The 24,134-nt window shown below is 43.7% G+C and overlaps 1 protein-coding gene across 2 annotated transcripts in view; it reads right to left on the minus strand.

The window, feature by feature from the left end:
• Window positions 1–362: 362 nt before the first annotated feature.
• LOC129844085 (calcium-binding mitochondrial carrier protein SCaMC-3-like) overlaps window positions 363–24,134 on the minus strand; it is a 37,744-nt gene continuing 13,972 nt past the window's right edge. Inside the window, exons 2-10 of one of the 2 annotated variants that reach the window (XM_055912460.1) lie at window positions 12,235–12,358; window positions 11,558–11,645; window positions 11,288–11,399; window positions 10,737–10,895; window positions 10,393–10,545; window positions 9,809–9,922; window positions 9,500–9,667; window positions 8,482–8,617; window positions 363–6,560 (exon numbers count right to left, since the gene is read on the minus strand). In XM_055912460.1, coding sequence (XP_055768435.1) covers window positions 6,379–6,560; window positions 8,482–8,617; window positions 9,500–9,667; window positions 9,809–9,922; window positions 10,393–10,545; window positions 10,737–10,895; window positions 11,288–11,399; window positions 11,558–11,645; window positions 12,235–12,358 — 1,236 coding nt within the window. In that variant the 3' untranslated portion in view covers window positions 363–6,378. Of the gene's footprint in view, window positions 6,561–8,466; window positions 8,618–9,499; window positions 9,668–9,808; window positions 9,923–10,392; window positions 10,546–10,736; window positions 10,896–11,287; window positions 11,400–11,557; window positions 11,646–12,234; window positions 12,359–24,134 lie in introns of both variants that reach the window. The other variant, XM_055912459.1, reaches the window with a different exon arrangement.

A 24,134-nucleotide genomic window follows, 5' to 3' on the forward strand; every position in this document is an offset into this window, starting at 1 on the left:
ACCCTCTGTTCCCCCTCATTGTCCTTGTCGGTGATTGTTTGTTTGTAAGCTATATGCAAGATATGTTCCGGTGTGCGACGGGTATTGTACCCACTTGTATTATTTTGTATATTTTGGTTTTCAGAGTTTTTGAGCACTTATTAAACTGCTCCGTTTATACCAAGTTCGATCTCCTGCGCCTGACTTCCCTGCCACCAGCACGCATTCCTTACAAAAGGTGAAATAAAAAAATTAAGTGGTTTGCCCAGTGGCTGAACTCATACAGCAGGTTTAAACATTCTCATTACGTCAATAGAATACAGGCCTATACGTGGGAAAGGTTTGACAGACAGTGAATGGAAAATGAAAACTGCAAAGAAAAATGACTTGAAAATAGCTTTATTTGTAGCAATTTCAGAATCTGTACCTATAAGAGTATGTACATCTTATTGACATATAATGCAGATATACAGTCAGAGATGCACAAGCATCACCTCATGCAATAAAATCCTGAAATGTTGTATTTATTTTTAGATCTACCAATTTGGGCCAACCCAATCCACCACATTCACCAGACAAGGTAAATAGCAATTTCCTTGAAAATAAAAGTGCCATACGAGCAACCATGCCATGGCAATGCATTTCTATAGACAATAACTACAGTTCTGTATCATTTTCTACACATACACAATAGATCATTTTAGAAACTGATCATAATACTTGCAGAGTATATGTAACGCAGAGTTCAATAAACATATTGTAGCAACCCTGTGATACACATACTACGGCCACTGCCAAGAGGGCTAGTCCTATTGGCACTGCAGCTACAGTAGTGTACATACCCAGCATGGGAGTTTCTGGTTTCATACCAGACAGAACCAACAACCCCCTGAATTCTATACAATACAGTAGCTCCAAAATATCAAGCAATGAAAATAATAAAATGTGCATTCTAGTCTCCCATATTTTACTTCTTGATACAATCTACGCCCGCATTGATGTCTGTTATGAAGACGACGAATAGATAGTGAATATTATAACTTAGAATAAAAAGGCAGGTAGGGGGTGGTAGCAGCTATATTCAAAACATATATCCAGCAAATATTTTATATGTTTGTAAATGAAGTAAATATAATATAGATTTAGGAAGATAAGTAAACACAAAACTTGTGGACGGAGCAGCAGTTTTAATCACTGCAAGAGCTCCAGAGAACATTAACAATGACAGACTATCTGTCATTAAGCAATTACAACTCATGCAATAAAAACAGAGTGAAGGCTAATTTTACTTAATGGCTGTTTATAAAGTGCAGAGAGAGAACAAATGGATGTTACTGAACACGAATGACTGTCGACGAGTCAGTGAATGGAAAGGGTTTTCCACCAGTAGCCTTTATAAATGGCATATATTATCATATTATAAAGAAGAGGGTTAGACTGCACAGTTTTATAAAGGGTGTTAATAAGTATAATTAATCTGAAAGACAGAGCAGTCTAAAGACATAAAATACAGTTTGAGTCTAATGTTTTTTTTAAATATACTAGCATGCACTAGTCATGCTCTACGATGACATATTCTGCAAATTCAAGGCATCCCAACACTAAGAAGCAATCAAGCAAGCATTCAAAGTATTTTGAAAGAAAATATGATCTTAAAATACTCCATGAAGCAAGCATTCACAACCATAGCTTGCAATGTTAACAATGTATATATTTTTTTACAATATTATTGTTTACTAGTACAGGAGTACAGGAGTACTAGTACAGGAGTTGCTTTCAGTATTTTTCAAGTAAATGCATCACTCATCTGTCTACAGTTATCTCTTAATAACTTCTCTTTCATCTACCCTTTTCATTCCCCTTTCCCCTTTCTATTTCATTTCAAGGAACTACTATCTAAAACTCCTCCCTTTCACGTATTTCCCATCCTGTTAAAAAGTGATACAAGTCTGGCCAAAGAGCCAGCAAAGATATAAAGGATTAGGAAAGATATTTAAAATTGAATCACAAGTTAATTAGGCAAATAGATGGCTTTCAATAGTCATGATGGACATGATGGTGGAAATCTCATCAGGGAAAGCAAGTCATTGGCTTCCAAATTACAAATAACACGCATATGAATATGAATCAATATGAATCACATATGAATCACATATGAATCAATATGAATCTATGTCAGCAGCAATGTTTGATAAAATCTATGTTATGGTCTTTGCTCATCAGTATGTAACAACACCTAAGCAGCTTATTCAATTTACTGCTTTAATTTAAACCTATTGACATCCATCAGAGAGACCATTACTGTATCCCAATACAACGAGGGCAGAGTATGGGTAGAACAATTATATTAATCACATAACATCATAGAATTAAAGGTAACTACTTTCTCATTCTAAACCTAAATTAAACTACAGTAAAAGTTAATTGTGCCTGGGCTATGAAATTATAATGATGATGATGTACATTTCGTAGAATTACATGTAGAATCCCATAAAATTGGTTACTATTCATATAATTCTAGAACCGATTTAAGATCTCTGTGGAGCATTCATCCAGCCTATACAGTAATTGGTTTCCCCAATGTTTGCATTAGGGTGTCATGGAAAGGTTTGCGGCACTGTCAGATACCTCCTGGACGATTCATCCTGCTGCTTTCAGTATACGCTATTATGAGGTCCACACTATAGTGAGGAGTTAGTTAGTTAGTTAGGAAACAAACTGTACTGTAGTGCTAAACCTACTAAATAGATACACAACACAATGGTGTCATGGAGGACAAACATAGTCTCTTAATATCTGCAACAAAATGGTTTGGCCAAGCCTCAAACTGAGCCCATCCTTTCAGGTCTGATCTTTATCTAACTACCTCACATGATGCAGGAGCCATTACACACAGAACATGGACTAAGTATGCACTCCAGACTGGGAGATAACCTACAGCACATTCCCTTCCACCAAGAGCATGGAATTCCTGATTATGACACACATTGATTTATTTAACTAGGCAAGACAGTTAAGAACAAATTCTTATTTACAATGACGGCCTACCCCGGCCAAACCCGGATGACGCTGGGCCAATTGTGCGCCGCCCAATCGAACCATGGTCTGTAGTAACACCTCTAGCACTAAGATGCAGTGCCTTAGACCACTGCCCCACACGGGAGCCCATCATAGATGGGTAACTTTCCTTCTAATCAGCAGTGGTGTAAAGTAATTAAGTAAAAATACTTGAAAATACTACTTAAGTAGTGTTTTTGGGTATCTTTACTTTACAATTTATATTTTTTACAACTTTTAATTTTACTTCACAACATTCCTAAAGAAAATTATGTACTTTTACTCCATACATTTTCCCTGAAACACAGAAGCAGGACAGGAAAATTGTCTAATTTACACACTTATCAAGAGAATATCCCTACTGCCTCTGATCTGGTGGACTCACTAAACACATGCTTTGTTTGGAAATGATGTCTGAGTGTTGGAGCATGCCCCTGGCTGTCCATAAAAAAAAGGAAAATGACGTCGTCTGATTTGCTTTATATAAGGAATTTAAAATTATTGATACTTTAATTTTGATACTTAAGTATTATTTAGCAATTACATTTACTTTTGATACTTAAGTATATTTCAAACCAAATACTACTCAAGTAGTATTTTACTGGGTGACTTTCACTTTACTTTTACTCAAGTATGAAAATTGGGTACTTTTTCCACCACTGCTAATCAGGGACTGATTCAGACCTAGGAAACCAGGGGAGTGAGCTCTCTGGACAATTACTGACATTAATTGATCTATTAACTACCAGGACAAGACAACTGGCAATAATGCTGATTTTGAGGCCAGGAAGTGTGAATCCCCCAGGACCAGCGGAAGCAAAATAGCCCCATAACATGAAAGACCCACTACCACATTTTAAAGTAGGTATGGGGTTATTTTCTGCATATGCATATTTATTTCAATGCAAAACCCACCACTGGTGTGCGTGGCCAAAGATCTTTATTTTCACGTCATCTGACCATAGCACTGATTCAAATCCAAGTGCCAAAGCTGTTAAAAAACTCCAGTAGTTTCCATTTGTTGGACGACATGAAAATATAACTCTTTAGCCATGCACACCAGTGCTGGATTTTGCGTGGAAAGAAAGAATGCATATGCAGAAAATAACCCCATACCTACTGTAAAATATGGTGGTGGATATTTCATGTTATGGGGAAATGTTGCTAACAATGGTCCTGGGGCCCTTGTTAAGGTCAACGACATCATGAATTCTACCCGGTACCAGGACATTTTAGTCAAAAACCTGGTTGCCTCTGCCAGGAGGCCGAAACCTAGCTGCAAGTGGATCTTCCAGCAAGACGATAACCCCAAGCACACATCAAAAGCTACAGAAATGGTTAATTGACCACAAAATAAACATTGCAATGGCCATCTCAGTCTCCAGACATGAATCCACTTGAAAACCAGTGGTATGGAGGAATGGTCTAAGATGCCTCCCAATGTGTTCTCCAATCACATAAAACATTTGAGAAAAAGGCTCAGTGCCGTTATCCTCACAAGGTTTGGTATTGAAAGGTAATGAAAACAGGGGTGGCAGTAAATTTAACCCCTTTTTAAAATATGTTTTTTTTACTTGTTAAAGCAAGAATCCTTAGTTGCTACATCCATTTTTGGACTCATAAAGGAATGATATATACCCATTGATTATTGAAGAATATAACTTATAAATGCCTCAAGAGCTTATGTAACGGATGTGAAATGGCTAGCTAGTTAGCGGGTACGCGCTAGTAGCATTTCAATCAGTTACGTCACTTGCTCTGAGACTTTAAGTAGGGTTGCCCCTTGCTCTGCAAGGGCCGCGGCCTTTGTGGAGCGATGGGTAACGATGCTTCGTGGGCAACCGTTGTTGATGTGTGCAGAGGTTCCCTGGTTCGCGCCCGTGTCGGGGCGAGGGGACGACGTAAAGTTATACTGTTACACTTAGTTCAACTGTCGTACCCCATCAGAACCCAAAATATAACCTTGTTTTACTCCAATGTTTGTAGACAATGTCAATGTAGAGCCTCAAAACATGGTTAAAACTATCATTTTCATCTCATTGATGGTCAGTTCTTGCATCCGTAGCTCTGTCTATGAATTTGAGAGTGGTTACATTTCTCCAGGCCCTTCCCTCAGATTTTTACCAAAAAAGTGTTTGGTTGACCGCTTTGTTATTTAAGATTTCTAGATTTAAACAAAATCTCTTTCTCTGAGTAATTGTCTTAGTATAAAATGATATCATGTTCAATTTCTTTGAAGCAGACAATATAGCTCAAAATGTGTAATATTTAGTATTTTGTGCTCATCTTTATCAAGGGTGCCAATAATTTTGGACCTGACTGTATGTATATAAGAGACACTTGAAATAGGGGAAAAACATTCCCCTAAACAAATAGGGGAGAAAAGTGCAAAGCCCTTCATGGACTAGGTCGGAGGAACAGCTCTGAATAAGACCCTGTATAAGTATCTCTTGCAAATGTGTTCAGAATCTTTCCCTTACAAAATACATACTGCAACAATATGCAGTACAACATGTAAACGTCAAAAAAGTTTCCTCGTTTAAGAACTTTAGAAACTCCCCCATTAGAATGTACTTTTTTGAGAATAGCAACTGAAGACAAACACAGTGCATGTAATCCAATTCTAATCTCTTTTGAGATATTGAAATAAAGAGTAGGGTACTTTGGCTTGGTAGTGTTCTAGCAACAGCACACTGTGGAACAACCCCACATTTTCTGCTGTGTAGTAAAGAGTGAATATACAGTACATGTCAAGGTCATTGGAGGAAGATCACTTTATATTCACAAACCATGAAACAGACCTTAGATAAGTGCCTACATATAGGTATACAAACTGTACTATGTGCTTCACTGTGTTTGGTTGGAGGGCAACATACAGACTTATTGTGGAGATGTGACTATAATGGTGGTTACAGCTCATAAACAAAGAGGAAGAATGGCCTAGATTCTGTCGAGACTCTCTCTCTCTCTCTCTCTCTCTCTCTCTCTCTCTCTCTCTCTCTCTCTCTCTCTCTCTCTCTCTCTCTCTCTCATTCCTTCCCCTCACACCTCCTCCTCCTAATCTGTCTCACACACAGCAGTTTCTTACAGACTTCAGCTCAGCCTGATAGCAGACTCTTCCGTCTTTCTTAATGACGGTACAGCGTCATTGAGGGGCTGAGAGATTCAAACAGTGAGTATATCTGTCTAGCTAGGTGTAAACGGGAAGCTTACTGAATGTGTATGAAAAGGGTGGACTATCTGTCTTCTATCCCTCAATCCTCTGCTGTCTTCCTCTCCATCTTGAAATCCAAGAGCTGCACTCTATATCCCTCTCTTTTTTCTGTCTCTCACTTCCTCTCTCTACGATTTCACACCCAGAGCCTTCTTCATGTGTTCGTATACCACGTACGAGATGCTGACAGCAGGAATGACCTTCAGGAAGTTGGGGGCGATGCCGCGGTAGAGCCCAGGTACCCCGTCATGTGATATGATGTGCTTGAACTGACCGACCATGGACAGCTTGGGCCCCCCCTCAGTGGAGGCTGGTGGAAAGAGGGAAAGAGGGCGAAAACGTCTGTTGTTCAGTTCAGTTATATCTGTTAGATAGCTATTAATAGATAGGGGAAAGGGGGATACCTAGTAAGTTGTACAACTGAATGCATTCAACTTTGTTTGGATAGCCCGAACAGTAATACAGTGCCTTCGGAAAGTATTCAGACCCCTTGACTTTTTCCACATTTGTTACGTTACAGCCTTATTCTCAAATTGATTCAATAGTTTTCCCCCTCATCAATACCCCATAATGACAAAGCAAAAACAGGTTTTTAGAAATTGTTGCCAATTTATACAAAACCCCCCTGAAATATCACATTTACATAAGTATTCAGACCCTTTACTCAGTACTTTGTTGAAGCACCTTTGGCAGTGATTACAGTATTATGTCTTCTTGGGTATGACGCTACAAGTTTGGTAAACCTGTATTTGGGGAGTTTCTCTCATTCTTCTCTGCAGATGCTCTCAAGCTCTGTCAGGCTGGATGGGGAGCTTTGCTAAACAGCTATTTTCAGGTATCTCCAGAGATGTTAGATCGGGTTCAAGTCCGGGCTCTGGCTGGGCCACTCAAGGACATTCAGAGACTTGTCCCGAAGCCACTCCTGCATTGTCTTGGCTGTGTGCTTAGGGTCGTTGTCCTGTTAGAAGGTAAACCTTTGTCGCAGTCTGAGGTCCTGAGTGCTCTGCAGCAGGTTTTCATCAAGGATCTCTCGGTATGTGGCTCTGTTAATCTTTTCCTCAATCCTGACTAGTCTCCCTGTCCCTGCTGCTGAAAAACATCCCCACAGCATGATGCTGCCACCACCATGCTTCACCGTAGAGATGGTGCCAGGTTTCCTCCAGACATGACGCTTGGCATTCAGGCCAAAGAGTTCAATCTTGGTTTCATCAGACTAGAGAATCTTGTTTCTTATGGTCTGAGAGTCTTTGGGTGCCTTTTGGAAAACTCCAAGTGGGCTGTCATGTGCCTTTTACTGAGGAGTAGCTTCCATCTGGCCAATCTACCATAAAGGCCTGATTTGTGGAGTGCTGTAGAGATGGTTGTCCTTCTGAAAGGTTCTCCCATCTCCACAAAGGAACTCTGGAGCTCTGTCATAGTGACTATCGAATTCTTGATCACCTCCCTGACCAAGGCCCTTCTCCCCCGATTGCTCAGTTTGGCCGGGCGGCCAGCTCTAGGAACGTCTTGGTAGTTCCAAACTTCTTCCATTTAAGAATGATGGAGGCCACTGTGTTCTTGGGGACCTTCAATGCTGCAGGAATGTTTAGGCACCCTTCCCCAGATCTGTGCCTCAACACAATCCTGTCTCGGAGCTCTATGTACAATTTCTTCAACCTCATGGCTTGGTTTTTACACAGACATGCACTGTCAACTGTTGGATCTTATACAGACAGGTGTGTTCCTTTCCAAATCATGACCAATCAATTGAAATTACCACAGGTGGACCAATCAAGTTGTAGAAACATCTCAAGGATGATCAATGGAAACATGATGCCCCTGAGCTCAACATCGATTCTCATAGCAAAGGGCCTGAATACTTATGTCAATAAGGTATTTCTGTTTTAAATTTTTAATAAATGTGCTAAAATGTCTAACAACCTGTTTTTGTTTTGTCATTATGGGGTACTGTGTGTAGATTTCTGAAGATAATCTTTTATTAAATCCATTTTAGAATAAGGCTGTAACGTAACAAAATGTGGATAAAGTCAAGGGGTCTGAATACTTTCCGAAGGCACTGTAGATATAGGGTAATAGGTTGACATAGTAGGTAGTAATTCATTTATTATAGATTATGTTATAGAATGTAGTAGAATCTATATTATCTATGTAATATCATCTATGTTATGTAGTAAGGTAGAAGGTAGAATTGCAGTTCAGTTGTACACCAGTCTCACCCTGGGCCTGCATACGTGTTCTAATGAGAGCCAGGGGGTAGGAGGCCAGTTGTCCACAGGTACTAGACACAGTACCACAGCCCAGCAGTACCAACACCCCCGGGTCAGCAGAGCCCTTACTGTACCGCTGGAGCCAGGCATTCTTCAGAGTCTGAGATAGAAAGGGGGAGGGGAAGAGAGAAGAGGAGGGGAAAGAAAAGAGAAGGAAAAAATAAACAGAGAGAAAAGAGAGAGGAGAAAGAGGAGAGAAGGGATAGATAGGCTACATTGTTAATTTGACAGATATGTTATTGTGTTAAAAAAATGAGAACATAGTATAGAGAACCACAGCTCATTGACTGCTAGTAAAAGTAAAAATCAAAGTTCACTTAAACACATAAAAGTCATTTTTACGAGAGAGCTGGGCAAAAGTAACAGCAGCATACATACTGACTGGCATTTCCTTGAGTACAAGGGACAGGGCCAGTGATGAGATTTAGCTTTCCCAGAAAACATCAAACACAGCTGGCAGGTAGACACACACACACACACAGGGCTGACCCCATTTAGTTGACTGGTCGATTGCTTGGTCGATAGGCTGTTGGTCAACATTTATTTTTTTATGGCAGACGAGACACTTGTCTGACTCGTGCCTGCCTCAGTGGACTAAAACATTGCGGAGGTCATGGGGATGGCACAGTCCATCACTCTATCCTATTCCCGGCAACTTCAGGAGCGTTCCGGCATATTCTACTAAGGCTAGCAGCAGAGGGAGGAGGAGGGTCGAGAACAGATTATTTTCTTCTGGTTATCTTGGTCTCTGGCTCCCTCTTGAGTCATTTGTGTGTCTTAATTATTTCATCAAGCAGTGCGCTTAAAGCATCAGACAAGCTCAGTGCATATAGTTGATTTTATTAAAACTTATAAAGGTGTGTCTATATATGGAAAAATATACGTTTATACATTTCGACGACGATCAACCAAGATTTTTTTTTTTTTCAGGGACAGCCCTACTCTCTCTCTCTCTCACACACACACACTTTCTCACACACACCTCATAGACGGCCAGGTCTATGCCAGCATACGGTATGATGCCAAGTGTGTTGGGCAGGTAGCCCCTGTAGAAGGCTCGCATCCCCTCCTTCCTCAGGATCTGATGGGCACAGTCTACAATGCCAGAGTACTGGCCAGTCTTCCTCAGGGTAAGACGAGTCTTCAGCACCTGGGGAGCGAGAGAGGGAGGAGAAAGGGGAAAGAGAGTGGGTGTGCAAGGAAGAGAAGGAAAATGAGAGAAAAGTCCTATGTTTCTATGTTCAATAAAAAGTCTGTCTATCTTTCTGTCGGCCTGTCTCCCCTCACTCACCTCCATAGGGTAGATGATGGTCTGTGCGGTGGCTCCAGCCAGAGAGCCAGCGATGAACCTCTCCTGCACCCGCAGAGTACCCGCTTCATTTCTGCCCCGGATCAACCACTTGATCTAAGATGGAGGAGTCAGGGGAGACAGGGGGGAGAGGAGAGACAGGCAGGTGGAAGAGAGGCAGGGATATACAGGGATTAAGGCATGAGAGGATAGATTGTGGGAGGTGGGAGAGGCAGGGATACAAAGTGAGGAGGAGGTATAGATTGGGGAAGATGGGGGTGAGGGGGGAATACGTGAGTCACACTGGGGTGGAGGAGGAGAGTCAGAGACACAACACGTAGAGACACAGGGTGTGTCTGACAGGGTGAGAAACAGAGTGTGTGTGTGAGCAACATTTCACACCTCAGTGTGGGTGTGTGACTCCTTCATTCCTATGCTTCACTAATGACTACCCCATACACCAGAACTTATTTACAGATGTGTGTATCAGTGTTCTCCTTACATTGGTCCATAATAAATCCAAATCAACCTCTGGGGCCTCTTACACCCACATTTGTATACAGGTGTGTACAGTCCTCTTCCCTCACCTGTTCGTAGGCCATGAACTTGATGGCAGACTCTGGGGCTATTTTGAGGACGTTGATGCCATTGCCCCTCCAGAGGGCTCGTACACCCCCCTCCTGGACCATCCCCCTCAGCCTCGTCCACAGCTTGATCCCCCTAGAGCTGGAGCCATGCACCTAGAGAGACAGCAGGCTCAGTTACTCTAATAACATTCTGTACATCAGGGGTGGCTAACCCTCCTCCTGGAGAGCTACTGGATGTGCAGGCTTTTGTTCCAGCCTTGCTCTAGCACACCTAATTCTACTAATCATCACTGCACTGACCTCTAAACTCTGAGCCTGTAGTAAACACAACAGTAACCCTTCACCTGTAGGAAGACCTTGAGACGGTCGAGGGGGGCGGTTCCTGTACGTGACACCGCCCCTGCCATCGCCCCGGCAACCAGCTGCCTCCACACTACCCCTGACTGGCGCTCTTGTTGGGAAAACTCTGGCGGGATTGTCATGTGCTCTCCGATGTCAAACATCTGAGAAATCACAGAGAAACACTGGTCAGTGAAATAAACTTGATTGGCATCCAGAACTATCTGTATTCACCAAATGTAAATTACATGATCCCTTCTCTAAGGTTTCTAAACTAAAATTCCTGGATAAAGCATCAGAAACAATGTAAACTATGTAAACTACAACATAAAATGTATTTACAGAGTAACTATAGAAACATAGATTGAGAAAATGGCCACAGTTGTAATGAAAGGATACTGGCTAAATTATTTGTTTCTATAGTTACTATGTAATTACATTTTATTACATCAATATTTGAAAATTCCATGTAATGCTATCTGTGCTACTTCATGTCAAGCAAAGATCTAAACCAGAGTGTAGAGATAGAAGGCATAGATAGGCAGTACTAACTGACCAGAGAGTGTTTCCAGTAGTGAGCGATGCCCTCCATGTTGTGAAGAGGGTTAAACAGGAAGTGATCTCGCCACTCATTCCAGTTGATAGTCATGGTGCCGTCCCTGTCCATACTGAGAGAACACACAGAGCAGTGTCAACACACACTCACACACACACACACACACACACACACACACACACACACACACACACACACACACACACACACACACACACACACACACACACACACACACACACACACACACACACACACACACACAGACACCTCTGTAGTATTTTGATGGCGTGTTCTGTGGACACCTCCAGTCCCAGGTTGTGCAGCGATTGTTGAATCTCCCCGACATCAATGCGCCCTGCATAAACAGTGAATCCCATCAGTGCCCACAATATGTAATATGTGCCTACAGGCATACAGTACAGTTAGAGCACAGTGATGTGTGTGACATTGTATCCAAATGGCCCTCCTACGTGTCTACTTATGTGTGTTTAGATCAGACTTGGGTTCAAATACATGATTATCTAAGCAATAAGGCCCAAGGAAGTGTGGTATATAGCCAACATACCACGGCTAAGGGCTGTTCTTATTCACAACACAACGTGGAGTGCCTGGATACAGCCCTTAGCCGTGGTATATTGGCCATATACCACAAACCCCTGAGGTGCCTTACTGCTATTTTAAACTGGTTACCAACTTAATTAGAGCAGTAACAATATATGTTTTGTCATACCCGTGGTATACAGTCTGATATACCACGGCTGTCAGCCAATCAGCATTCAGGCCCCGGAACCACCCAGTTAATAATGTAATTTAAATACTTATTTTCTGTGTGTGTGAATGCATTAACTGTAAGTCGCTCTGGATAAGAATGTCTGCTAAATGACTAAAATGTCAAATGTAAATGTGTATGCATGTGCGTGTGTGAGTGAGGTGGCCATGCCGACCGTCATGGTTGTGGTCCAGTGTGTGGAACATGAGCCGCAGTTCCTTCTCGTGGGCCCACAGGTACTGAGAGAACTCCTCAAAGTCCAGCAAGCCATCATGGTTGGTGTCACTCTCACGCACTATCTGCAGGAGTAGGATTGAGGTGAGAGGAGGGGTAAAAATAGCAGATAGGGAGGGGGTGAAGGGTCAAACAGTGCAGGGGACAGGGGGTGAGAGAGAGGTTGAGGGGGATGTGACAAGGTGAAAAGGTGTGGGGTGGATTGGGGCCAGGGGTGAGATTTAGGGTAAGGTGATAGTTTGAGGGGGTGAGAGGTAAATGGAGGGAGTGAAGGGAAGAAGCAGGAAGGAGTGCGTGAGAAATTACAACAAAGGTCATAACCTGCAAACATAAAACAATCAGCAGAACTGTTCTATATTCATCCTCTCTAGTGCTTCCTCAAACAAGGAGAGGAAGAAAGGAAGAAAGAGAGAGAGAGAAAGAGAAAATAGAGTGAGAACAAGAGTGAGAAAGAGCGAGAGAATAGTATAGAGAGAGAGCAAGAGAGCGAGAGTGAGAGAACCCCTACTCTGACCTCGCCATAATCCGCTTCACTCCTGTGCCCAGTGTCCAGTTAATCTTCAGTAACAATCACATGCTACTGGAATCTGACCTGAACCAATGCACTTGACCAATACACACACACACACACACACACACACACACACACACACACACACACACACACACACACACACACTGTGACGGCCCTGAATATTTCTGAACCGTCTCAGTGCTTCTCCTTCTTCTAATAGGGCGCTTCCCCTTTAATTCCCATTAAATAGCCAGCATCAGCTGCGCAAAGGTAAAGTTGTGATTGAGACATGAATGAGGATGTGTACTACCTTCAGTTCATGAAGCTTCGCCATTACGTTTGTTTTGTTGCCTTACAGTGTGTTTTGTAGCGTTAAAGCGAGTTTACCCAGGATTGGATCCACTCTGTGCGTCTGTGGACTACCACTCTCCGTTGGTTTTCGTGGCCTTTTCTCCGCTGGAGATCTGTTGGCGGATTGTCTGACTGACCGACTGACTACAACTTTTTGTACACGGTATTTCATTTGTTTGGGTGATGTATACTGTGATTTATGTAGTTGTGAGGACGTATTATTCTTTGGTTCATCTTTGATACGCTTTATATTTGTGTTGCAAAATAAGTGTGATTTTGAGTGTATGAATATACTGGTTCTACACTACAGACAAACGTTGCGTGACTAAGGTCACTTGAGTCACTGAACTTATTTACCGGGCTGGACTCTTTTTATGCCCGAGGTACAGGACATTTCTAAATGATCATAAGTGCATTGATTTGTTATATTGTTGAGTGTGGGTGTGTGTGATCATTTATGTTGTTAATACAACCACGCAAAAGAATACACTTGTTTGAAGTTCTTTCCAATGTTTTAAGGGGTTTATGAAAAGTATATTTCCATCCTTACTTTTAATAAGTCCTTTGTATTGGTGTGACTTGACGGACCAGATGGGACTCATTCCCTCTCAAACTAAAAGGAGAAACCAATGCTTTCTCTGGTAGGCTCAACCTACCTGGCACCCCTAGAAATAACCTCAAGTCAAAACCGTTACATAAAAAATGGCACCCCAGATGGGACCTCAACATTGAGAACTAACCAAAGCAAATCTTTTGTGTGTAATTAAAACAATGGATTCACTCCAAGAAAATGTGCTCATCCATATCATACCTGTCAATGGGAATACACAGGGTCATTCTGACTACCAAGCCAACAATACAAATCATAATGTGAATGGAAATAAAGGAGTTGATTTGGGCCAGAGCCCTGGGAATCTGAATGCTCGGTCTGGACCACAGGCCACAGGTCTAACTAGTAACTCACTTATTGACATGGATCTGTGTGGAAGTACTGAGCTAGCCCTCCCTCTGACGCCAAACCTTCCTCCATTGTCTGGTTTATCTCCAGAGGTTGTAGTCTTACAACTTCAAGGTGACATCCTTGATATTCGTCAGACTCAACAACATCTCCAAACTCTAATCCACCATAAATTCAAATGTCTGAGTGAAGAGCAACAACAGAGCACCATGGAATTCAGAAACTCCCTGAGTAGTCTAACCCACACTCTGACAGAGCTCAGTGAGAACAGAAGACAGGAAATTACTGGTGCCATGGACAGGCAGTTTGACTACCAACAAAGCCAACTCACTGCCACTCTCCAGTGGCGCCTGCAACATCATCACACTGAGGTCCTCAAGGACGTCAATTCTGTATTTTCTCCCCTGGTTAACACTGTAGACCACTTGCAGACAGCGCTCTCTAATTGTGTTAAAATGTTGGATGATGTGTCTGTTGACATGGCCTCCATTAGGCACAACTCCTTGCACAGAGCTTCTCTTGTGTCCACTTCTGTTCAGACCACTGAGGGCCAAGCGGGCACCTCAGAACAGCCAAGACAAGGCCATGATGCAGCCACCCCTTGCAGGATGCAATCCACCATGCATCCTGGTGTTCATTTTCATGGTCCGATAACTCCCTCACCCTCTACTTCCTCAATCCCTCCTAGCTCTTTTGTTCATGGTGATTTGAGTAGACGTCATGTGGGAGCGATGCCCATTAAATTGCAATTTCCCACCTTTGGGAAAAAGGATGACAGTCCTGATCCGCTAATGGATCTGGAAAGATGTGTGGCAGTCTTCTCTGCCGTTGCTCCGGTACCACTAACCCTGGGTAATCCTTCTGATGATCTCCTTTTACAGGCTGTAAGAAGAGCTCAGCTGGAACAGCCAGAGGAGTTAAGGCTGTTGGAACAGCTGCAGAATAATGCTGATGTGTGTACTTCAAAGCTAGGACGCACCGGACTCCTGAAGCACAAAATATTCCTTACACAGGAAATGCCGATCAAGCAAAAGCCATATCGTTTGTCCCCAGCGACGCTAATAATCCAAAAGGGACTCATTAATGATATGTTGACACAAGATATAATAGAACGTTCCTCCTCTCCCTGGGCTGCTCCTGTTGTCCTCATTCCAAAAAAGACCGGTGGTCTTAGATTTTGTGTGGACTATAGGAAGACCAACAATGTTTCCCAGACTGATGCCTATCCTCTTCCCACCATCCACGAGATCCTGGAGTCATTGTCTGGTGCTGTTGTGTTCACTACCCTTGACCTCAATAGTGGCTATTGGCAGGTTGAGATGGACCAGGAAAGCAAGGACAAGACTGCTTTTGTCTGTGCTGAGGGCTTGTTTTCCTTTAAGGTGATGCCTTTTGGATTAAAGAATGCACCTGCCACTTTCCAAAGACTCATGGAGATTGTGTTAGGGGAGCTCAAAGGGAAGATCTGTTTCGTCTACCTGGACGATATAATTATCTACTCCCAGAACAGAGAGCAACACTTTCAAGATCTTCAAGCAGTGTTGGACAAGCTAAGAGAAGCTGGTCTGACATTGAATATGAAGAAGAGCAACTTCTGCCAAACCTCCCTGAAGTTCCTTGGCCATATTGTGTCTTTTGACGGCATTCATGTGGATCCTGAAAAGACCAAGGCTGTACAAGACTTCCCTGTGCCAACCACACTCAAGGCCCTTCAACGGTTCCTTGGGATGGCTGGATGGTACCATCGGTTTGTGTGGAACTTCTCCCAGGTGGCAGAACCCCTCAACGCGTTGAAGCGAAAAGGAGCGAAATTCCGATGGACGGCAGAGTGCCAGAACTCCTTTGAAACCCTGAAACGACACCTCGTCACACCTCCCATTTTGGGTCATCCCAACTTTGATTGCCCTTTTGTTGTTTACACTGATGCAAGTGATGTTGGACTTGGTGCTGTCCTAGTCCAACAGACTGGACTTGGTACTGAAGAAGTGCTAGCGTTCGCCAGTCGGACATTGAATGGAGCAGAACGGAACTACTCAACAACCGAGCAAGAGTGCCTTGCAGTTGTCTGGGCTTTGGAAAAGTGGAGGTACTACCTGGAGGGAAGACACTTCACTGTGGTCACTGACCATTCCTCCCTTGTGTGGGTGTTCAAGACCAACAAACCAAGCACCAGGCTCATCAGATGGGCTCTACGGTTGCAAGAGTTCACCTTTGCAGTAGAATACAGGAAAGGAAAATACAACACTGTTCCAGATGCCTTATCCAGAGCTCCTGCTTGTGGTAATGGTGGCCCTCATCTTACATGTGCTACTGTCCTGTCTAGCAGTCGAGACTCACCCAAAACTGACTTTCCCATCTCTGATGAGGTCATTTGGAAAGCCCAACAGGATGATCCAGAAGTACAGGCTTTGTACCAGACTATCATGGAAGATGGAGAAAAGATGGTCAACCCTACCACAAAGCTGACCATCATTGAAGACAAAGTCTACCGAGTTGTACAACTACCTCACAGAACACTCTACCAATTGTACATACCTGAAACTCTACGCCTTCAACTGCTTCAACATTTCCATGAAGACCCATTAGCTGGTCATTTGGGCAGGTTCAAAACCTACAAACGTTTGCAAGCATTACTGTACTGGCCACATTTGAGCATGGATGTGAAGTCACATATCCGAAACTGCCAGGTTTGTCAAATGTACAAACCAGAAGGTAGAAAACCTGCTGGCAAGTTGCAGCAAACGGTGGTTACCCGACCTTGGGAAATGTTAGGAGTGGACTTGATGGGTCCATTTCCTAGAAGCTCCAATCAGAATGTGTACATGCTTGTTTTTGTTGATTACTATTCCAAGTGGGTGGAGCTCTTTGCCCTGCGTCAGGCCACAGCAAGGACAGTCTCTAACATCCTTACGAAAGAGATCCTGACTCGCTGGGGAGTGCCTGATTACATCCTGTCTGATCGAGGTTCCCAATTTGTCTCTGATCTCTTTGAGGAGACCTGCCAAAGATGGAACCTGAGACAGAAGTTGACCACGGCCTATCACCCACAGACCAACCTCACTGAGAGAGTAAATCGAACCTTGAAGACAATGGTTGCTTCCTATGTAGGGACCCAGCACAAACACTGGGACAAGCACCTTCACGAGTTTCGATTTGCCCTGAATTCTGCTGTGCAAGAATCCACTGGAGTCACACCTGCCGAGCTGAACCTAAGTCGTCCCCTCCGAGGACCCTTGGATATGGTGCTACAGCCCCAGCAGCTTACTCCAGACGCTGCTTGCTATGACCAGGTAGTCCATCTCCACGACTTGAGAGCTCTTGTCTCGAAGAACATGATCCAGGCTCGACTCAAGCAGAAGAGAAATTATGATAAGAACAGACGGGACATGCAGTTCCAGCTTCGTGATCGGGTGTGGCTTCGCTCTCATCCTTACTCGAAAGCTGAACAATTCTTCTCGGCCAAGCTCGCTCCTAAATGGCAAGGACCATATAGGATTGTGGAGCAGATGGGCCCTTTGAACTACCGAGTGGTGAAAGAGGACACAGGTGAAGATATGCGCGTTGTCCATGTCTCACGCCTTAAGGCCTGTTACCCCTCGGCTGAGGAATTGGAGGAGATTGAGTGCCGCAAGGTCCTGGATATCTTTGAAGAGGAAAGTGAGGAGACTTTTCTCGGATTCCCAGACCCAGAAGTCTCACGCCTTAATGCCTGTGACCCCTCAGTTGAGGAGCGTGAGCGCCAAAAAGTAATGAATATTTTTGTAGAGGAAAGTGATGAGGAGACCTTTCTCGGTTTCCCCGACCAAGAGGTGCCTTCCCGGGCAATGGTCGGCTTTTTCCAGGGGAGGGGGTGTGTGACGGCCCTGAATATTTCTGAACCGTCTCAGTGCTTCTCCTTCTTCTAATAGGGCGCTTCCCCTTTAATTCCCATTAAATAGCCAGCATCAGCTGCGCAAAGGTAAAGTTGTGATTGAGACATGAATGAGGATGTGTACTACCTTCAGTTCATGAAGCTTCGCCATTACGTTTGTTTTGTTGCCTTACAGTGTGTTTTGTAGCCTTAAAGCGAGTTTACCCAGGATTGGATCCACTCTGTGCGTCTGTGGACTACCACTCTCCGTTGGTTTTCGTGGCCTTTTCTCCGCTGGAGATCTGTTGGCGGATTGTCTGACTGACCGACTGACTACAACTTTTTGTACACGGTATTTCATTTGTTTGGGTGATGTATACTGTGATTTATGTAGTTGTGAGGACGTATTATTCTTTGGTTCATCTTTGATACGCTTTATATTTGTGTTGCAAAATAAGTGTGATTTTGAGTGTATGAATATACTGGTTCTACACTACAGACAAACGTTGCGTGACTAAGGTCACTTGAGTCACTGAACTTATTTACCGGGCTGGACTCTTTTTATGCCCGAGGTACAGGACATTTCTAAATGATCATAAGTGCATTGATTTGTTATATTGTTGAGTGTGGGTGTGTGTGATCATTTATGTTGTTAATACAACCACGCAAAAGAATACACTTGTTTGAAGTTCTTTCCAATGTTTTAAGGGGTTTATGAAAAGTATATTTCCATCCTTACTTTTAATAAGTCCTTTGTATTGGTGTGACTTGACGGACCAGATGGGACTCATTCCCTCTCAAACTAAAAGGAGAAACCAATGCTTTCTCTGGTAGGCTCAACCTACCTGGCACCCCTAGAAATAACCTCAAGTCAAAACCGTTACAACACACACACACACACACACACACACACACACACACACACACACACACACACACACACACACACACACACACACACACACATACATCACACGGAAAGGAGGGATTTGCTCAATCTTGGCAGCAACGTTTTCAGAATCTTGTCTAAGCCTATCAAGGGGTTCTTTCTGAGTTTGTCCGTCTTGTATTTTTAATGAATACATCCACGATGAATAAGCAGTTAAAGAATCCACAAAATCCTCGACATTGTTAATGAGATAGCGGGGAGGATTTGCATATTCTCATGAAATTCAAATGAGAATATCCTACTTATCCTGCCACTTATCCTCACCATTTCAACTTTCTGTTAGGTATAAATGCTTGAATTGTAACTCTAAGTGTAGCTGATGGAAGCTGTCTGTATAACACATGACAAGTATAACTTTAAGTATGCCTTTGAATTGGCCCCCTCCATGACACAAATATAATCAGAGCAAGTCTATTTAAGCATTCCCAGACAAATACATTCTGGTCTAGAGGGATATTGCCTGTGGTGTCTGAAAACTCCCAGAGGAGATTTGAAGGACAAGCACAGCTGTGGGTGATGATGCTTAGCTAAACTAGCCTACTATTTGAGTGTGGAGATAAAGCTAAACTAATCTGCTGCATGGCTGGGGAGGGATGATGCTATGTGAAAGGAGTGATGCTAAACTAAACTACTGACTGTGGTGGAGTGATCTGCTTAGCTAATTTCCTTCATGCAACCTAAATGACTGATTAGATATAAGTGTGCTATCTGTGTCTCTGATTGGGAATCATACTTAGGCAGCCCGTTTTGCCACCTTAGTTTTGTGGGATGTTGTTTTTTGTTAGCTCTGTGAAACCTACAGAACGTGACGTTCGTTATTCTTTTGTTGTTTTGTTTGGTATTCTGAGAAAATAAAGAATCATGAACACGTAGGACGCTGCACCTTGGTCCACTTTTTCCGATGGGCGTTACAGAACATCCCACCACCAAAGGACCAAGCAGCATGGAGAAAGGGACTCATGGACATGGAAGGAGATCCTGGACGCTAAGGGACCCTGGAGGCAGGCTGGAGAATATCGCCGTCCAAAGGAGGAGATAAAGGCAGCGAAGGAGGAGCGGCGGCGATATGAGGAGGCAAGTCATCGACGGAAGCCCGAGAAGCCACTCCCAATTTTTTGGAAGGGGCACATGGGGAGCTAACTCCTCGTGCTCACGGCAAGGAGCGTGGTACTGTACAGGCACCGTGTTATGCGGTAAAGCGCACGGCGTCTCCAGTGCACGTGCACAGCCCGGTACGCTCAGCGCCAGCTCTCCGCAAGTGCCACGCTAGAGTGGGCATCCAGCCAGGGCAGATTGTGCCAGCTCAGCGCTCTTGGTCTCCGGTGCGCCGTTTCGGCCCAGGGTATCCTGCACCGGCCCTGCGCACTGTGTATCCGGTGCGCTGTGACAGTTCAGTGCATCCTGTGCCTACACTCCGCACGTGCCGGGCTAAAGTGGGCATTCAGCCAAGAGGAGAGGTGCAAGTGTTAAGCACCAGATCTCCAGTGCTCCCCCACAGCCCGGTTCGACCTGTGCCTGCTTCATGGGTCAGTCCGGAGCCTGCAGCGACGGTCTCCAGTCCGGAGCCTCCAGCGACGGTCCCCAGTCCGGAGCCTCCAGCGACGGTCCCCAGTCCAGGGCCTGCGGAGAGGGTCCCCAGTCCGGGGTCAGCGATGAGGGTCCCCGCACCAGAGGCGCCACCAAAGTGGGGGGAGCCAGAGGTGGAGCGGGGTCTGCGTCCCGCACCGGAGCCGCCACCAGGATAGATGCCAACCCGGACCCTCCCCTATTGTGTCAGGTTTGTGGCCGGAGTCCGCACCTTTGGGGGGGGGGGTACTGTTACGCCCTGACCGTAGAGACCTTTTATTCTCTATGTTTGGTTGGTCAGGGTGTGACTCCGGTAGGAAACTCTATGTTCTTTATTTCTATGTTTTGGCCGGGTATGGTTCTCAATCAGGGACAGCTGTCTATCGTCGTTATTCTTTTGTTATTTTGTTTGGTGTTCTGAGAAAATAAAGAATCATGAACACGTTCCACGCTGCGCCTTGGTCCACTTTTTCTGACGGACGTTACACAAGTGCACTATCACCTACAGTGCCTTCAGAAAGTATTCATACCCCTTGACTTATTTTGTTGTGTTACAGCCTGAATTCAAAATAGATTAAATTGATTATTTTCTCTCACATATCTACATACAATACCCCATAATGACAAAGTAAAAACACACCCCTGAATCAATGCATGTTAGAATCACCTTTGGCAGCGATTATAGCTGTGAGTCTTTCTGGGTAAGTCTCTAAGAGCTTTACACACCTGGATTGTACAATATTTGCTATAGATTTTCAAGCCGATTTAAGTCAAAACTGTAACTAAGCCACTCACAAACATTCAATGTTGTCTTAATAAGCAACTCCAGTGTATTTTTGGCTTTGTGTTTTAGGTTATTGTCCATCTGAAAGGTGAATTTACCTGAACCAGGTTTTCCTTTAGGATTCTGCCTGTGCTTAGCTCTTTTTTCAATTTTATTTAACCTTTATTTAACCAGGAAAAGCCCATTGAGACCCAGAGTCTCTTTTTCAAGGGAGACCTGGCCAAGAAGGCAGCAACATTCAATACATTACAGAATTAAAACATACAACAATACAATACAACATGATCCAGCTTAATAAAAGCATTTGGTACAATGTGCAATGGTGGATGAGTGACTTGGGATTTGTAATAAAGCGCAAGGATGCATGATAACAGGGGCCAGTCTCTGTAAGACGGAGGAGGTTGCATGCATATACAACAAGTCACCATAATCAATTACAGAGAGAAAAGTGGCGTGAACAAGCTTCTTTCTAGCCATAAGCGGGAAGCAATTTTTTACGAAAATAAAAACACAATTTCATTTTAAGCTTTGTCACAAGATTATCCACATGAACTTGAAAGGACAACTTGTCATCCAACCAAATACCTAGGTTCAAAGGCTCAAAGTTAAAATGGTTCACGTGAGGACTCTATTCCGTTTCAGAACTCCCTAGTCCTTGCCGATGACAAGCATTCCCATAACATAATGCAGCCACCACCATGCTTGAAAATGTGAAGAGTGCTACTCAGTTATGTGTTGTGTTGGATTTGTCCCAAACCTAATTATTTGTATTCAGGGCATAAAGTTGATTTCTTTGCCAATTTCTTTGCAGTTTTACTTTAGTGCCTTATTTCAAAAAGGATACATGTTTTGTTATATTTTTATTCTGTACAGGCTTTCTTCTTTTCACTCTGTCATTTAGGTTAGTATTGTAGAGTAACTACAATGTTGTTGATCCATCCTCAGCTTACACCTGTCACAGCCATTAAACTCTGTAACTTTTTTTAAATCACCATTTGCCCCATGGTGAAATCCCTGAGCGGTTTTCTTCCTCTCAGCAACTAAGTTAGGAAGGACGCCTGTATCTATGTAGTGACTGTGTGTATTGACACACCATCAAAAGTGTAATTAATAACTTCACCATGCTCAAAGGGTTATTCAATGTCTGCTTTTTTTTCTCCCCATCTACCAATAGCTGCCCTTCTTTGCGAGGCATTGTAAAACCTCCCTGGTCTTGTGGTTGAATCAATGTTTGAAATTCACTGCTCGACTGAGGGACCTTAGAGATAATTGTGTGTGTGGGGTATAGAGATGAGGTAATCATTCAAAAATCATGTTAAACACTATTTTTGCACACAGAGTGAGTCCATGCAACTTATTATGTGACTTGTTAAGCACATTTTTACTCCTGAACTTATTTAAGCTTGCCATAACAAAGGGGTTTAATACTTATTGACTCAAGACATTTCAGCTTTTCATTTTTAAGTAATTGTTAAAAATTTCAAAGAACATGATTCCACTCTGACATTATGGGGTATTGTGTGTAGGCCAGTGACACAAAATCTCAATTCCATCCATTTTAAATTCAGGCTGTAACACAACAAAATGCGGAAAAAGTCAAGGATTGTGAATACTTTCTGAAGGCCCTGTATGTGCCACTGCCGGCCATGAAAGTCCAGTCGGTGTGGTAGGAAAGGGTCAGGCGTAGATGGAAAAATCTACCAGCCACTCAAATTTTTCTACCAGCCAAAATATATTTGGGCCAAAATTACTCCATGAAATAATTACAAAATGTTCACGTTTATAGCTCAAATAACGGCCGCCATTGATTTCAAGAAATGTTGCATAATTTTTTACGTGGTTGCATCATATTTCTGTGCATACTTTGTATTGAAGCTTGCATCGATGCATACTTCAAATGATGAACAAACAGAGTACGTATTCGAGAATTGACCTCTGTGCTTCGTTTCGCATACTTGGATTTGGACTCATACGCCGACCCTCCTGTGCTCCAGTTTACGTTCTCAGAGCATGGCAGTATGCATTTTGAGAAACACCCCTTGAATCCGGCGAGGCTCTCTTGCTCTACTGGGCTATATGGCTCTACTGGGCTCTGTGGCTCTACTGGGCTATGTGGCTCTACTGGGCTCTGTGACTCTACTGGGCTCTGTGGCTCTACTGGCCTCTGTGACTCTACTGGGCTCTGTGACTCTACTGGGCTATGTGGCTCTACTGGGCTCTGTGACTCTACTGTCCTTTGTGACTCTACTGGGCTCTGTGACTCTACTGGCCTCTGTGACTCTACTGGGCTATGTGGCTCTACTGGGCTCTGTGACTCTACTGGGCTCTGTGGCTCTACTGGCCTCTGTGACTCTACTGGCCTCTGTGGCTCTACTGGGCTCTGTGGCTCTACTGGGCTATGTGGCTCTACTGGGCTCTGTGACTCTACTGGCCTCTGTGGCTCTACTGGGCTATGTGGCTCTACTGGGCTCTGTGGCTCTACTGGGCTCTGTGGCTCTACTGGGCTCTGTGGCTCTACTGGGCTATGTGGCTCTACTGGGCTCTGTGGCTCTACTGGGCTCTGTGACTCTACTGGCCTCTGTGACTCTACTGGCCTCTGTGGCTCTACTGGCCTCTGTGGCTCTACTGGGCTCTGTGGGGAATTTTCTAATCGCTTTATGCACACCACAGATGCAAGGTGTATAGAATTTTATGTGAAGAGAAATCCCCAATCGTCAACTACTATCATAACCATATTATCTGGACTGAATGGAAAATGTCTTGCAAAAGGGATGACTTCAGTAGTCATAAATCCAGCCATTCTGCCAGCCAGGCTGAGTTGAACTCATGACATTGTGCAGACGAGCAGTGACACAGTAGTATCCCAAAT

This window comes from Salvelinus fontinalis, unplaced genomic scaffold (genome assembly GCF_029448725.1).
Source record: "Salvelinus fontinalis isolate EN_2023a unplaced genomic scaffold, ASM2944872v1 scaffold_0171, whole genome shotgun sequence".
Classification (NCBI taxonomy): Eukaryota; Metazoa; Chordata; class Actinopteri; order Salmoniformes; family Salmonidae; genus Salvelinus; species Salvelinus fontinalis.